A 13062-nucleotide genomic window follows, 5' to 3' on the forward strand; every position below is an offset into this window, starting at 1 on the left:
TGTCAATATCAACTTTTGTGTGTGTGTGCAGGTTTTTATCTAAAAGATTGAATTAGAAAAATTTGGTGTGGGAAATTTGAAAAATTCTTGACTCAGTGTATAACTTGTGCGCGAAGTCTGCCAGCAGCAATCCTGGGTTTTAGTGTAATTCATGAATATTCATCCCTAATATTCATTTTTCATACATGTTCGCCATTTCCTACATTAGAGAGATAGCACCAGGAACAAATGAAGAAAGGCCGCACTCGCTCACATCCATTCCCTCGCTGTCATGTGTAATGCACCAAAATCACAGCTTCCTTTCCACAACTGGACCCTGCAGTCCATTCCAGCTTCCCCTAGCTGCTTCACATGCCCTGGTTCAGTCCACTGACTGCAAGTCGACCCCAGTATAGCAGCTCATTCCAATTTGCTCTCTCTTATGCGCACATTTCACCCTCCTGCATGTTCGGACCCCAGTTGCTCAAAATATTTTTCGCTTCATTATTCCACCTCCAATTTAGTCTATCGCTTCTCCTTGTTCCCTCCACCTCTGACACATATACCCTCTTTGACAATCTTTCCTCATTCGTTCCCTCCATATGTCCAAACTATTTCAATACACCTTCTTCTGCTCTCTTAACCACAATCTTTTTACTTCCAGACATCTCTCTTACCCTTTCATTACTTACTCGATCAAACCACCTCACTCCACATATTGTCCTCAAACATTTCATTTCCAACACATCCATCCTACTCCTCACATCCATGTAATATTGTTGGGAATACTATTTCTTCAGACATACCCAGTTTTGCCCTCTCAAGTAACATTTTCTTTCAATACGTTCTTCAGTGCTCCCAGAACTTTCGCTCCCTCCTCCTATGACTTGCTTCCATGGTTTCATACTCTGATATGATTACTCCCACATATCTAAAACACTTCATTTCCCCAAATTTTTCTCCATTTAAACTCTCGCCTCGACTAACCTGCCCTTCAACCTGCTTAAACTGATAATCTTACCTTTATTCACATTCACTATAATTTTCACACACTTTTCCAATCTCTGTCAGTTCATAACTTTAGGAAGTCATTTACATATATCAAAAAGGTGATTGTTCCCAAACTGTGGCACTTGCTCAGGTGGTGAACTCAGTTGGACAAAGTTCCTCCGTAATGTCCATTTTTTTCCATCACCAGTGAGGTAATCTTATCCATCAAAGAAGTTTCTCCCTTATTCCTGCCTCGTGTTTTCTCTGGACACACCTGCCCTTTTTCCTCTGTCTTGCCCTTGATACATTCTCTCTCTCTCTCTCTCTCTCTCTCTCTCTCTCTCTCTCTCTCTCTCTCTCTCTCTCTCTCTCTCTCTCTCTCTCTCTTTTAAATGATTGCCTGTAATAAGAGGTAGTAGATACATAAATGGTAGTTTGGTGGATGATTGAAATGGTAATTTTGAAAATGATGCATATGATATGTAAATAGCTGTTTATTTGAATGTATAAAGCATAACATAGGTACTGAATGTTGTCTGTGTGTTTTACTTGTCAGTCGTTGTTTCTTTTCCTAGTATTGACAGCTACATGGACTATCATTACAATCTCATTGCTCCTGTGAAAGTGTTATTTTAGCCTCTGTTGTCTGAATTATGGAAGTTTAGTTCTGTGTATGTGTAATCATAATATCCCAGAAATTGATAAGATTTTTATGGAAGTATAAAGACAGTTTAGGTCCCACTTGAGAAGTACTTGTTTTGTACTGTTACAGATGAGAGAGAAAGGTTAAATGATGGAAAATTGAGGCATACAAAAGCACATTCATCTCCATTCTAAGAAAGATTATCAAGATTTATAAAAACAGCTGATTTTTTGGATATGTTATTGATGTGATATTTGTACCTTTGCAGGTGAGTTGTATCCGTAGATGTGGTCGCTCAGGATCATTGTTCCTCCTGGGTTTGGGGCAGTCAGCTGTTACGGGTGCTGGAAACATTTGGATGCAGACTGATGATGATGTTATTGCTCAGAATATGCAAAGCAACCTACGCTAGTAAGTTATATTGGCGTACACTATGATGAAAGAAATTTTAAACATTAGGCTTAATTCAGAAGTTCCATTGCAAAATGCACAAAAATGAAAAAAAAGAAGAATCTTGTGTGTCCTCTTTAAGATGATAGACCAGCATTTAAAAGTAATAGAAAATACACGAAGTTATTCCCCTTGTATTGGCCTGGTGAGGATGTGTGAATGACATGTTTGACAATAACAACCACAACCGTTGTGAGTGAAATTTGTCAAAATGATTCTTTTTATTGAGCAAGTTTTCATATTGTATTCTAATTTGATACACAAGAAAAGCATTACTGTTAGATGAGATGAGTGTTAATACTTGAAAATATTACACCTTTTGCACTTAACTTCAACATGAGGGGAATTGGTTGAAGGCTTTGTTTATTTCTGCTTACTGAAAACTTCCTTACTTCAGACACTGTTTTTTCATATCATACTCTGATATTAATAGCTACATTAAGTGAGCAAGGAACGAGCATTGCTAGATATGAATGAATGAGGAAATTGAATTTGAAAAAATAATATCGTGGACGTCAGAAAAAAAATCCAAAAAAAGGTTTTCATGTGATCATATTTAGATGCATTACACCTTTTATGCTAGACAGAATTTTGAGGAGGTCAAGTGGCAAGCACAGATTGTGAGGATTTTGGAAATGGCTTTTCCTTTGGAAACATTTAAGCTTAGGTCTCTTTTGTTATTTGTTTCAGTGCAATGTATCATCCTTGCAACCATGGAGACGCTGCATCCGGTTATCACTCGTCTGATGCAGGTAAGTGAAACTTGTGGTAATGGGGGATTTCAATTTATGATAGTTTGGTCTGTAACAAATCTAGACAAGCACTGATTGCTCTCACTGATGAGTGTGGTCTGTAATATATTTGGAAATAGAGTGACATTACGTTTTTAAGGACTTGCAATAGTTTTCCTGCTGTTAGAAGATTCATTACAGAAATTATATATTATAATCTAAGATATACTGAAGGTAAATGACATTAAGATATTATTTTTGAGGTAAGTATGTGACCCTTAAGTAAAAAGGTCAAAATGCCATAATTTGAGGAAGGATGATGAATGCTTAAACACAAAATATCTTTAATAATAAGCACTCATTAGAAAAAGAAATCTTTCCAGAGATAAATTTCTGAACTATTAATGCGACTTCTGTTGTCTCAATAGGTCTGGTAAGTGTGAATGTACGAAATATTTCCTGATAACGATAATAGCCCATCTCTATAGTTTTCCCACAAAAATATGAAATCGGCATTATATTGATTATTATGGCAAATGACAGGAAGTGTTGTTAGCAATAGGTATACCATAGTAGCGTGGAAGCAAAGCGGTCAGTGTGAGGGCAGAGCAATGGGCACTTCTCACATTGCTTTGTCCGTGGTGTTCATCATGTTTTACACAACAAAATGAAATAAGGTACCTTTTTACTGTGCGTACATGTGTGAGATGCATGATTAAAAAGCTTATATTTCTCGTTAATAAAGTGTGTGTGTGTGTGTGTGTGTGTGTGTGCTTCTGTGAAATGTATGTTCAAAAAGCTTATACTTCTTGTTAATATGATGTTTGAGTATCTGTGTGAAATGTTTGTTTAAAAATCTTGTACTTCTTGTTAATATAATGAATGAATACCTGTGTGAAATGCATGTTTGAAAAGCTTATACTCTTGCTAATATAATGTATGAGTACCTGTGTCAGATGGAAGTTCAAAAAACTTATACTTCTTGTTAATGTATGTGTACCTGTGTGAGATGTATGTTTAAAAAGCTTATACTTCTTGTTAATATAATGTATGAGTACCTGTGTGAAATGTACGTTTAAAAATCTCATACTATTGTTAATATAATATATGAGTACCTGTGTGAGATGCATGTTTAAAAAGCTTATACTTCTTGTTAATATAATATATGAATACCTGTGTGAAATATTTATTTAAATTCTTTATACTTCTTGTTAATATAATATATGAATACCTGTGTGAAATGTATGTTTAAAAAGCTTATACTGTTGTTGATATGATATATGAGTACCTGTGTGAGATGTATGTTTAAAAAGCTTATACTTCTTGATAATATAATGTATGAGTACCTGTGTGAGATGTATGTTTAAAAAGCTTATACCACTTGTTGATATGATGTATGTGTACCTGTTTGCAATGCTTATATTTGTTGATGATAAAGTAAAAATATTGTTTTAGGTAGTGGGGGATGCAGATATGGACGGAGTGGTAGCATGACCTCCCGTCGTCGAAGAATGAGTTGTTCCTACGGGTTGGAGGGACGCATGGCGAGATCTCTGGTCCTTCATGACTCATCCTCCTCCTCCTCCTCCTCTTCTTCCTCTCCTCCTTCAGCTTATGCCATATCATACAGGTGCGACAACCATTATCCTAGTAGCAGGTCCGTGAATGAATTGCTCGGCGACAACTCTCAGTGACCGGTTGAGGCCATTTCCAATGCAAAGTATTTTCAATTATACGATTTATATCCTCCCTTACCGTTTTCGAGTTTACAAAAGAATGAATAAAGAAGGGTGGCCAAGTGAGGATATTACCTCTTAATGTTCCGTCCTCTGTTCTTAACGCTTCCTCAATAACGTGAGAAATTGCGAATATGTATGTATGTATATATATATATATATATATATATATATATATATATATATATATATATATATATATATATTTTATCCCTGGGGATAGTGGAGAAAGAATACTTCCCACGTATTCCCTGCGTGTCGTAGAAGGCGACTAAAAGGGAAGGGAGCGGGGGGCTGGAAATCCTCCCCTCTCTTTTTTTTTTTTTTAATTTTCCAAAAGAAGGAACAGACAAGGGGGCCAGGTGAGGATATTCCCTCAAAGGCCTAGTCCTCTGTTCTTAACGCTACCTCGCTATCGCGGGAAATGGCGAATAGTATGAAATATATATATATATTATCATTATTATTATTTTGCTTTGTCGCTGTCTCCCGCGTTTGCGAGGTAGCGCAAGGAAACAGACGAAAGAAATGGCACAACCCACCCCCATAAACAATGTGTACACACACACGCCCACACACGCAAATATACATACCTATACATCTCAATGTACACATATATATACACACACAGACACATACATATATACCCATGCACACAATTCACACTGTCTGCCCCTATTCATTCCCATCGCCACCTCGCCACACATGGAATACCATCCCCCTCCCCCCTCATGTGTGCGAAGTAGCACTAGGAAAAGACAACAAAGGCCCCATTCGTTCACACTCAGTCTTCAGCTGTCACGCAATAATGCCCGAAACCATAGCTCCCTTTCCACATCCAGGCCCCACACAACTTTCCATGGCTTACCCCAGACGCTTCACATGCCCTGATTCAATCCACTGACAGCACGTCAACCCCGGTATACCACATCGATCCAATTCACTCTATTCTTTGCCCGCCTTTCACCCTCCTGCATGTTCAGGCCCCGATCACTCAAAATCTTTTTCACTCCATCTTTCCACCTACAATTTGGTCTCCCTCTTCTCCTCGTTCCCTCCACCTCCGACACATATATCCTCTTGGTCAATCTTTCCTCACTCATTCTCTCCATGTGCCCAAACCATTTCAAAACACCCTCTTCTGCTCTCTCAACCACGCTCTTTTTATTTCCACACATCTCTCTTACCCTTACATTACTTACTCGATCAAACCACCTCACACCACACATTGTCCTCAAACATCTCACTTCCAGCACATCCACCCTCCTGCGCACAACTCTATCCATAGCCCACGCCTCGCAACCATACAACTATGTTGGAACCACTATTCCTTCAAACATACCCATTTTTACTTTCCGAGATAATGTTCTCAACTTCCACACATTCTTCAAGGCTCCCAGGATTTTCACCCCCTCGCCCACCCTATGATTCACTTCCGCTTCCATGGTTCCATCCGCTGCCAGATCCACTTCCAGATATCTAAAACACTTTACTTCCTCCAGTTTTTCTCCATTCAAACTTACCTCCCAATTGACTTGACCCTCAACCCTACTGTACCTAATAACCTTGCTCTTATTCACATTTACTCTTAACTTTCTTCTTTCACACACTTTACCAAACTCAGTCACCAGCTTCTGCAGTTTCTCACATGAATCAGCCACCAGCGCTGTATCATCAGCGAACAACAACTGACTCACTTCCCAAGATCTCTCATCCACAACAGACTTCATACTTGCCCCTCTTTCCAAAACTCTTGCATTCACCTCCCTAACAACCCCATCCATAAACAACGCCATTTGGTAAACATGTTTACCAAATGGCGTCCTAGCTTCGTTTCTTCGATGTATATCAACTGACTTATATTTCTCTCTTGTGTCTCCCCTGATTATGTGATTATTACACGAAAGTGCACTTGGGAACTTTTCGTGTTTCATTTTCCCCGTGGACTCATAGTAATATCTTGATCACGCGCAAAATTATGATCCTTTCCAATATATACATATGTATGCATATATATATATATATATATATATATATATATATATATATATATATATATATATATATATTTTTTTTTTATACTAATCGCCATTTCCCGCATTAGCGAGGTAGCGTTAAGAACAGAGGATGAGGACTGGGCCTTTGAGGGAATATCCTCACCTGGCCCCTTTCTCTGTTTCTTCTTTTGGAAAAAAAAAAAAAAAAAAAAAAAAAAATATATTTATATTTGTATATATATGGATTTGTATGTAGCGTTATGGATCTAGAGAAGGCATATAATAGAGTTGATAGAGATGCTCTGTGGAAGGTATTAAGAATTTATATTGTGGAGGCAAGTTGCTAGAAACAATGAAAAGTTTTTATCGAGGATGTAACGCATGTGTACGTGTAGGGAGAGAGGAAAGTATCCGTTTTTACTGAATGTTGGTTTGCGGCAGGGGTGCGTGATGTCTCCATGGTTGTTTAATTTGTTCATGGATGGGGTTGTTAGGGAGGTGAATGCAAGAGTTTTGGAAAGAGGAGCAAGTATGCAGTCTGTTGTGGATGAGAGAGCTTGGAAGGTGAGTCAGTTGTTGTTCGCTGATGATACTTCGCTCGTGGTTGATTCGGGTGAGAAACTGCGGAAGCTGGTGACTGAGTTTGGTAAAGTGTATGAAAGAAGAAAGCTGAGAGTAAATATGAATAAGAGCAAGGTTATTAGGTACAGTAGGGCTGAGGGACAAGTCAAGTGGGAGGTAAGTTTGAATGGAGAAAAACTGGAGGAAGTGAAGTGGTCAGGGAGTGGATTTAGCAGCGGATGGAACCATGGAAGTGGAAGTGAATTATAGGGTGAGGGAGGATCGAAAGCTCTGGGAGCGTTGTAAAATGTGTGGATGTCGAGAACGTTATCTTGGAGAGCAAAAATGGGTATGTTTGAAGGAATAGTGGTTACAACAATGTTATATGGTTGCGAGGCGTGGGCTATAGATAGAGTTGTGCGGAGGAGTGTCGATATGCTGGAAATGCGATGTTTGAGGACCACATGTTGTGTGAGGTGGTTTGATCGAATAAGTAATGAAAGGGTAAGAGAGATATTTGGTAATGAAATGAGTATGGTTGAGAGAGCAGAAGAGGGTGTTTTGAAATGGTTTGGTCACATGGAGAGAATGAGTGAGTAAAGATTAACAAAGAGGATATATGTGTCTGAGGTGGAGGGAACGAGAAGTGGGAGACCACATTGGAGGTGGAAAGATGTAGTGAAAAAGATTTTCAGTGATCGGGGCCTGAACATGCAGGAGGGTGAAAGGCGTGCAAGAAATACAGTGAATTGGAACGATGTAGTATACTGGGGTCGACGTGCTGTCAATGGATTGAATCCGGGCATGTGAAGCGTCTGGGGTAAACGATAGGAAGTTTTCTGGAGCCTGGATGTGGAAAGGGAGATGTGGTTTCGGAGCATTATACATGACAGCTAGTGACTGAGTGTGAACGAATATGGCCTTTGTTGTCTTTTCTTAGCACTACTTCGCGCACATGCGGGAGGAGGGTGTTGTCATTTCATGTGTGGCGGGGTGGCGACAAGAAGGAATGAGAGCAGACAGTATGAATTATGTACATGTGTATATATGTATATGTCTGAGTGTGTATATATATGTATACGTTGAGATGTATAGGTATGTATATGTGCGAGTATGGACGTGTATGTATATGCATGTGTATGCTGGTGGGTTGGGCCATTCTTCAGTCTTTTTCCTTGCGCTACCTCGCTAACGCGGGAGACAGCGACAAAGTATAATAAATCAATATATATATATATATATATATATATATATATATATATATATATATATATATATATATATAGATACCATTATATTCGCCATTTCCCACGTTAGCGAGGTAGCATTAAGAACAGATGACTGAGCCTTTGAAGGAGTATCCTCACGTGGCCCCTTCTCTGTTCCTTATTTTGGAAAATTAAGAACGAGAGGGGAGGATTTCCCTCCCGTTTTAGTCGCTTTTTACGACACGCAGGGAATACGTGGAAAATGTAAATTCTCCCCTATCCCCAGGGATTTCATATTTATATATATATATATATATATATATATATATATATATATTCATTATTTATTTTGCTTTGTCGCTGTCTCCCGCGTTAGCGAGGTAGCGCAAGGAAACAGACGAAAGAATGGCCCAACCCACCCACATACACATGTTAATACATACACGTCCACACACACAAATATACACACCTATACATCTCAATGTACACATATATATACACACACAGACATATACATATATACACATGTATATAATACATACTATCTGCCTTTATTCATTCCCACCACCACCTCGCCACACATGGAATAACAACGCCCTCCCCCCTCATGTGTGCGAGGTAGCGCTAAGAAAAGACAACAAAGGCCCCATTCGTACTCACTCACTCTCTAGCTGTCATGTAATAATGCACTAAAACCACAGCTACCTTTCCACATCCAGGCCCCACAGAACTTTCCATGATTTACCCCAGACTCTTCACATGCCCTGGTTCAATCCAATGACAGCACGTCGACCCCGGTATACCACATCGTTCCAGTTCACTCTATTCCTTGCACGACTTTCACCCTCCTGCAAGTTTAGGCCCCGATCACTCAAAATCTTTTTCACTCAATCTTTCCACCTCCAATTTGGTGTCCCACTTCTCCTCGTTCCCTCCACCTCTGACACATATATCCTCTTGGTGAATCTTTCCTCACTCATTCTCTCCATGTGACCAAACTATTTCAAAACACCCTCTTCTGCTCTCTCAACCACACTCTTTTTATTTCCACACATCTCTCTTACCCTTTCATTACTTACTCGATCAAACCACCTCACACAACATATTGTCCTCAGACATCTCATTTCCAGCACATCCACCCTCCTGCGCACAACTCTATCCATAGCCCATACCTCGCAACCATACAACATTGTTGGAACCACTATTCCTTCAAACATACCCATTTTTGCTTTCCGAGATAATGTTCTCGACTTCCAAGCATTCTTCAAGGCTCCCAGAATTTTCGCCCCCTACCCCACCCTATGATTCACTTCCGCTTCCATGGTTCCATCCGCTGCCAGATCCACTTCCAGATATCTAAAACACTTCACTTCCTCCAGTTTCTCTCCATTCAAACTTACCTCCCAATTGACTTGACCCTCAACCCTACTGTACCTAATAACCTTGTTCTTATTCACATTTACTCTTAACTTTCTTCTTTCACACACTTTACCAAACTCAGTCACCAACTTCTGCTGTATCATCAGCGAACAACAACTGACTCACTTCCCATGCTCTCTCATCCAAAACAAACTGCATACTTGCCCTTCTTTCCAAAACTCTTGCATTCACCTCTATAACAACCCCATACATAAACAAATCAAACAACCATGGAGACATCACACACCCCTGCCGCAAGCCTACATTCACTGAGAACCAATCACTTTCCTCTCTTCCTACACGTACACATGCCTTACATCCTCGATAAAAACTTTTCAACCGCTTCTAACAACTTGCCTCGCACACCATATATTCTTAATACCTTCCACAGAGCATCTCTATCAACTCTATCATATGCCTTATCCAGATCCATAAATGCTTCAAACAAATGCATTTGCTTTTCCAAGTATTCCTTACATACACTCCTCAAAGCAAACACCTGATCCACACATCCTCTACCACTTCTGAAACCACATTGCTCTTCCCCAATCTGGTGCTCTGTACATGCCTTCACCCTCTCATTCAATACCCTCCCATATAATTTACCAAGAATACTCAACAAACTTATACCTCTGTAATTTGAGCACTCACTCTTCTCCCCTTTGCCTATGTACAATGGCACTATTCAAGCATTCCGCCAATCCTCAGGCACCTCACCATGAATCATGCATACATTAAATAACCTTACCAACCAGTCAACAATACAGTCACCCACTTTTTTAATAAATTCCACTGCAATACCATCCTAACCCGCTGCCTTGCCGGCTTTCATCTTCCGTAAAGCTTTTACTACCTCTTCTCTGTTTACCAAATCATTTTCCCTAACCCTCTCACTTTGCACACCACCTCGACCAAAACACCCTATGTCTGCCACTCTATCATCAAACACATTCAACAAACCTTCAAAATACTCACTCATTCTCCTTCTCACATCACCACTACTTGTTATCACCTCTCCATTAACCCCTTCACTGAAGTTCCCATTTGCTCCCTTGTCTTACGCACTTCATTTACCTCCTTCCAAAACATCTGTTTATTCTCCCTAGAATTTAATGATACGCTCTCACCCCAACTCTCATTTGCCCTCTTTTTCACCTCTTGCACCTTTCTCTTGACCTCCTGCCTCTTTCTTTTATACATCTCCCACTCAATTGCATTTTTTCCCTGCAAAAATCGTCCAAATGCCTCTCTCTTCTCTTTCACCATTAATCTTACTTCTTCATCCCACCAATCACTACCCTTTCTAATCAACCCACCTCCGACGCTTCTCATGCCACAAGCATCTTTTGCGCAAGCCATCACTGCTTCCCTAAATACATCCCATTCCTCCCCCACTCCCCTCACCTCCTTTGTTCTCACCTTTTTCCATTCTGTACTCAGTCTCTCTTAGTACTTCCTCACACAAGTCTCCTTCCCAAGCTCACTTACTCTCACCACTCTGTTCACCCCAGCATTCTGAAAACCCATACAAATCTTCACCTTAGCCTCCACAAGATAATGATCAGACATCCCTCCAGCTGCACCTCTCAACACATTAACATCAAAAAGTCTCTCTTTCGCGAGCCTATCAATTAACACGTAATCCAATAACGCTCTCTGGCCATCTCTCCTACTTACATACGTATACTTATGTATATCTCGCTTTTTAAACCAAATATTCCCAATCACCAGTCCTTTTTCAGCACATAAATCTACAAGATCTTCACCATTTCCGTATACAGCACTGAATACCCCATGTGTACAAATTATTCTCTCAACTGCCACATTACTCACCTTTCCATTCAAATCACCCATCACCATAACCCGGTCTTGTGCATCCAAACCACTAGCACACTCATTCAGCTGCTCCCAAAATACTTGCCTCTCATGATCTTTCTTCTCATGCCCAGGTGCATATGCACCAATAATCATCCATCTCTCTTCATCAACTTTCAGTTTTACCCATATCAATCTAAGATTTACTTTCTTACACTCTATCGCATACTCCCACAACTCCTGTTTCAGGAGTAGTGCTACTCCTTCCCTTGCTCTTGTCCTCTCACTAACCTCTGACTTTACTCCCAAGACATTCCCAAACCACTCTTCCCCTTTACCCTTGAGCTTCGTTTCACTCAGAGCCAAAACCTCCAGGTTCCTTTCCACAAATATACTACCTATCTCCTTTTTTCTCATCTTGGTTACATCCACACACATTTAGACACCCCAATCTGAGCCTTCGAGGAGGATGAGCACTCACTGCGTGACTCCTTCTTCTGTTTCCCCTTTTAGAAAGTCAAAATACAAGGAGGGGAGGGTTTCTGGCCCCCCGCTCCCGTCCCCTTTAGTCGCCTTCTACGACACGTGAGGAATGCGTGGGAAGTATTCTTTCTCCCCTACATATATCATCCCTAGGGATAGGGGAGAAAGAATACTTCGCACGTATTCCCTACGTGTCGTAGAAGGCGACTAAAAGGGAAGGGAGCGGGGGCTGGGAATCCTCCCCTCTCGTTTTTAATTTTCCAAAAGAAGGAACAGAGAAGGGAGACAAGTGAGAATAGTCCCTCAAACGCTCAGTCCTCTGTTCTTAACGCCAACTCGCTAACGCGGGAAATGGTGAATAGTATTAAAAAGAAATATATATATATATATATATATATATATATATATATATATATATATATATATATATATATATATATACCTACTTCCACAACGTCTTTTTATTTTCCCTAAAATTTAATGATACTCTCACCCCAACTCTCATTTGCCCTCTTTTTCACCTCTTGCACCTTTCTCTTGACCTCTTGTCTCTTTCTTTTATACATCTCCCAGTTATTTGCACTATTTCCCTGCAAAATCGTCCAAATGCCTTTCTCTTCTCTTTCACTAACAATTATTACTTTTTCATTCTACCAATCACTACCCTTTCTAATCTGCTCACCTCCCACCTTTCTCATGTCACAGGCATCTTTTGCTGCAATCCATCACTGATTCCCTAAATACATCCCATTCCTCCCCAACTCCCCTTACGTCCTTTGCTCTCAACTTTTTCCATTCTGCACTCTCCTGGTACTTCCACACACAAGTCTTCTTTCCAAGCTCACTTACTCTCACCACTCTCTTCACCCCAACATTCTCTCTTCTTCTCTGAAAACCTCTGTAAATCTTCACCTTCGCCTCCACAAGATAATGATTAGGCATCCTCCCAGTTGCCCCTCTCAGCAAATTAACATCCAAAACTCTCTCTTTCGCGCGCCTACCAGTTAACACCTAATCCAATAACGCTCTCTGGCTATTTCTCCTACTTAC

The 13062-nt window shown here is 40.2% G+C and overlaps 1 protein-coding gene across 11 annotated transcripts in view; it reads left to right on the forward strand.

Moving 5' to 3' along the window:
• Nucleotides 1–13062, forward strand: part of LOC139757860 (uncharacterized) — a 35435-nt gene that overhangs the window by 11479 nt on the left and 10894 nt on the right. For all 11 annotated transcript variants that reach the window (XR_011714715.1, XR_011714717.1, XR_011714720.1 and 8 more), the window contains exons 4-6: nt 1881–2023; nt 2753–2814; nt 4249–4423. Coding sequence is in view for 1 of the 11 variants with exons in the window: in XM_071678763.1 (XP_071534864.1) it covers nt 1881–2023; nt 2753–2814; nt 4249–4423 (380 nt within the window). In the remaining 10 variants the exon portion in view is untranslated. The remainder of the gene's footprint in view (nt 1–1880; nt 2024–2752; nt 2815–4248; nt 4424–13062) is intronic.

The sequence above is a fragment of the Panulirus ornatus genome, chromosome 28 (genome assembly GCF_036320965.1).
Source record: "Panulirus ornatus isolate Po-2019 chromosome 28, ASM3632096v1, whole genome shotgun sequence".
Classification (NCBI taxonomy): Eukaryota; Metazoa; Arthropoda; class Malacostraca; order Decapoda; family Palinuridae; genus Panulirus; species Panulirus ornatus.